Source organism: Bactrocera neohumeralis, chromosome 4 (genome assembly GCF_024586455.1).
Source record: "Bactrocera neohumeralis isolate Rockhampton chromosome 4, APGP_CSIRO_Bneo_wtdbg2-racon-allhic-juicebox.fasta_v2, whole genome shotgun sequence".
NCBI classification, from domain to species: domain Eukaryota; kingdom Metazoa; phylum Arthropoda; class Insecta; order Diptera; family Tephritidae; genus Bactrocera; species Bactrocera neohumeralis.
The window spans coordinates 71,905,887-71,908,512 of record NC_065921.1 but is presented as its reverse complement, the minus strand read 5'-3'; the positions used below and the strand labels follow the sequence as shown (position 1 = coordinate 71,908,512).

At 42.1% G+C, this 2,626-nt stretch overlaps 1 protein-coding gene across 1 annotated transcript; it reads left to right on the top strand.

Moving 5' to 3' along the window:
- Nucleotides 1-1,937: 1,937 nt before the first annotated feature.
- LOC126755846 (60S acidic ribosomal protein P0-like) lies at nucleotides 1,938-2,403 on the top strand. Its single transcript, XM_050468563.1, has 2 exons — nucleotides 1,938-1,954; nucleotides 2,070-2,403. The coding sequence occupies exons 1-2, from the start codon at nucleotides 1,938-1,940 to the stop codon at nucleotides 2,401-2,403; spliced, it is 351 nt and encodes a 116-aa protein (XP_050324520.1).
- Nucleotides 2,404-2,626: the final 223 nt, after the last annotated feature.

The following is a 2,626-nucleotide window of genomic DNA, read 5'->3' as shown; positions in this document are numbered from 1 at the left end:
GATGAGATAAATTGCAACATTAGACTTAAAAAATACCTAAATAACGGGTTTTTTCAATAGGGACGCAACAAGATTAGACCGATTGGGACAGCAAACGACGCCATATTTTTTCCTGATCTTTTGACATTTCACTTCAGTAAGGTTTGCTATTTCATGACGGAAAGATATACGTTCCAACAAGGAGTCGAAATTTTAAAATTTTCTATCGAAATTCGGAGTCAGTGGCCTCAACTTTAAGAGCGCTACGTCCAATTTATGGTCATCATAATCGTGCTGTCAGATCAACAATTGAGCGTCTAATGAAAAATTTTGAATCCACAGGCCCAGTATAAAATGTTCCCGTGCCAGTGAGATAAAGAAGTACCCGGAGTGTCGAGAATATTTCTGGCGATAGTGCTTCAATTGAGAAAGACCCAAATCAGTCTCTCACACGTCGTTTTCAAGCATTGGCCATCACTGTGATGTCGTTGTGGCGAATTTTACGAAAATATCTTGGCCTACATCCTTCCTCGAACAAACATGAAGCCCCTTGACCGCCAGAATCATCGTATGTTCGTGAATTGGGTTGAGTAACAACTTGAAAATGATACAGATTATCATCGAAAAATCATTTTCAGCGTTGAGGCTTAAGCAGCAAACCACATGTACTCCATGAGTCACCATTGCATTCTGAAAAAATTATGGTTTGATGCGGCTTATGCGTCGGCGGCGTCATTGAGCCGTACTTTTTCCGCGATGATCAAGACCGAACACTTGGACAATTTGTGGTTCCAACAGGACGGCACCACAAGCGCCACAGCGAATGTCACAATCGATTTATTGAAAACCAAGTTTGCTGAACGTGTTATCTCACGAAATGGCCCAGTCAATTGGCCGCCTCGATCGTGAGATTTGACGCCGTTCGACTATTTTCTGTGGGGCTAATAGCGGGATTCTGTAACCAGTCTCTAATCTCTATTTGAGACATTTTGAGGTAAAGCCTCAATTTGTGACTAGTTACTATTCACTAAACAGTCTCTAGCGTTAGTCTCAAAATATTGCCTCAAATTTGAGACCTGATAGTTAGCAGGTCACAAAACTAAAAAGAACTTTTGTCTGCCATTTTGAATATACTGAATAGAGATCATCATAGATACAGAGGCTGCTATATATATTGTGTTGCTAGGTGCAATCTGACATTTCCATTGGAAAGTTTGACATTTTTTAGCATAACATCACTCAGAACATTTTGTCATTTAATCGTGAATTGTTTTATTTACAGGGAATTAAAAAATTCATCTCGGCCAAAAAATGGAATTAACTCGTGAACATTTTCGTGCGATCATTTTTCACAAATTTCGACGTGGATTATCACGACAAGAGTGCATCGATGAACTAAAATCTTCTTTGTATGGCTATGAAGCACCATCCTATAGCACTGTGAAAAACTGGTACAACGAATTCAATCGTGGCCGACGCTCGCTCAAAGACGAATTCCGTGAAGGTCGTCCAAAAATAGCCGTTGTGCCAGAAAACATCGATGCCGTACGTGAACTGATAATGCAAGACCGTCATGTAACATACCTTCAGATAGAGGCATACCTATGCATTTCTCCCACCAGCATATTGCATGAACACCTGACCGTAAAAAAGTTTGTTCTCCTTGGATCCCGCACAATTTGACAATTGCTCAAAAAAAGGCTCGTGTGGATTGGTGTAAAGAAATGCTGAAAAAATATCGCGGTGCTTCAAAAGACGTTTATAAGATCGTCACAGGTGACGAATCATGGATCTATGCGTATGAGCCCGAAACAAAACAGCAATCAACCGTGTGGGTCTTCCAAGACGAGCCAAATCCAACGAAAGTTGTTCGTGGAAGAAGCACTTCGAAGCAAATGGTCGAATGTTTCTTCGGCAAAACTGGTCATGTGGCGACTGTTCCGCTTGAGCAACGTAGGATGGTCAATTTTGAGTGGTACACCACCATTTGTTTGCCTGAAGTCTTCGGAGAAATTCGAAAAACGAACAAGAGAAGACGAATCATTGTGCACCATGACAATGCGAGCTATGATGGGTCATCCGCCGTACAGCCCTGACTTGGCACCCAATGATTTGCGTGCGAAGTTCCAAGCTGGTGTTGCCAATTTGGCCGCCGTATCGTTACAGATTGGTTACCCAACACCACACAGTGTTGCCAATGGTTTCAAGAATCTGTTGGCTATTGCTGCTGCCACCGAAGTGGACTTCAAGGAAGCTGCTACCATCAAGGAGTTCATCAAGGACCCCAGCAAGTTTGTTGCTGCTGCTGCTGCCTCTGCTCCAGCTGCTGGTGCTGGCGCTGCTGCCGAAAAGAAGGAAGAAGCCAAAAAGGAGGAGTCGGAGTCCGAGGAAGACGACGACATGGGTTTCGGTCTGTTCGACTAAACAACAGATGCTGTTGAAGCATTCAAAAACAATGTTTTGGAGGTGTCTCAATCGGAGTGGAAAAAGTGCTTCGAAAATTGGTTTGAGCGCATGCAAAAGTGTATAAATCTTGATGGAGAATATTTTGAAAAACAATAAAACCGTTTTCGTTGATAAATATTCCTATTTTCATTATTAGGCCAGAAATATATATAGCAGCCTCGTATTTGGAAGTGATTTTCAT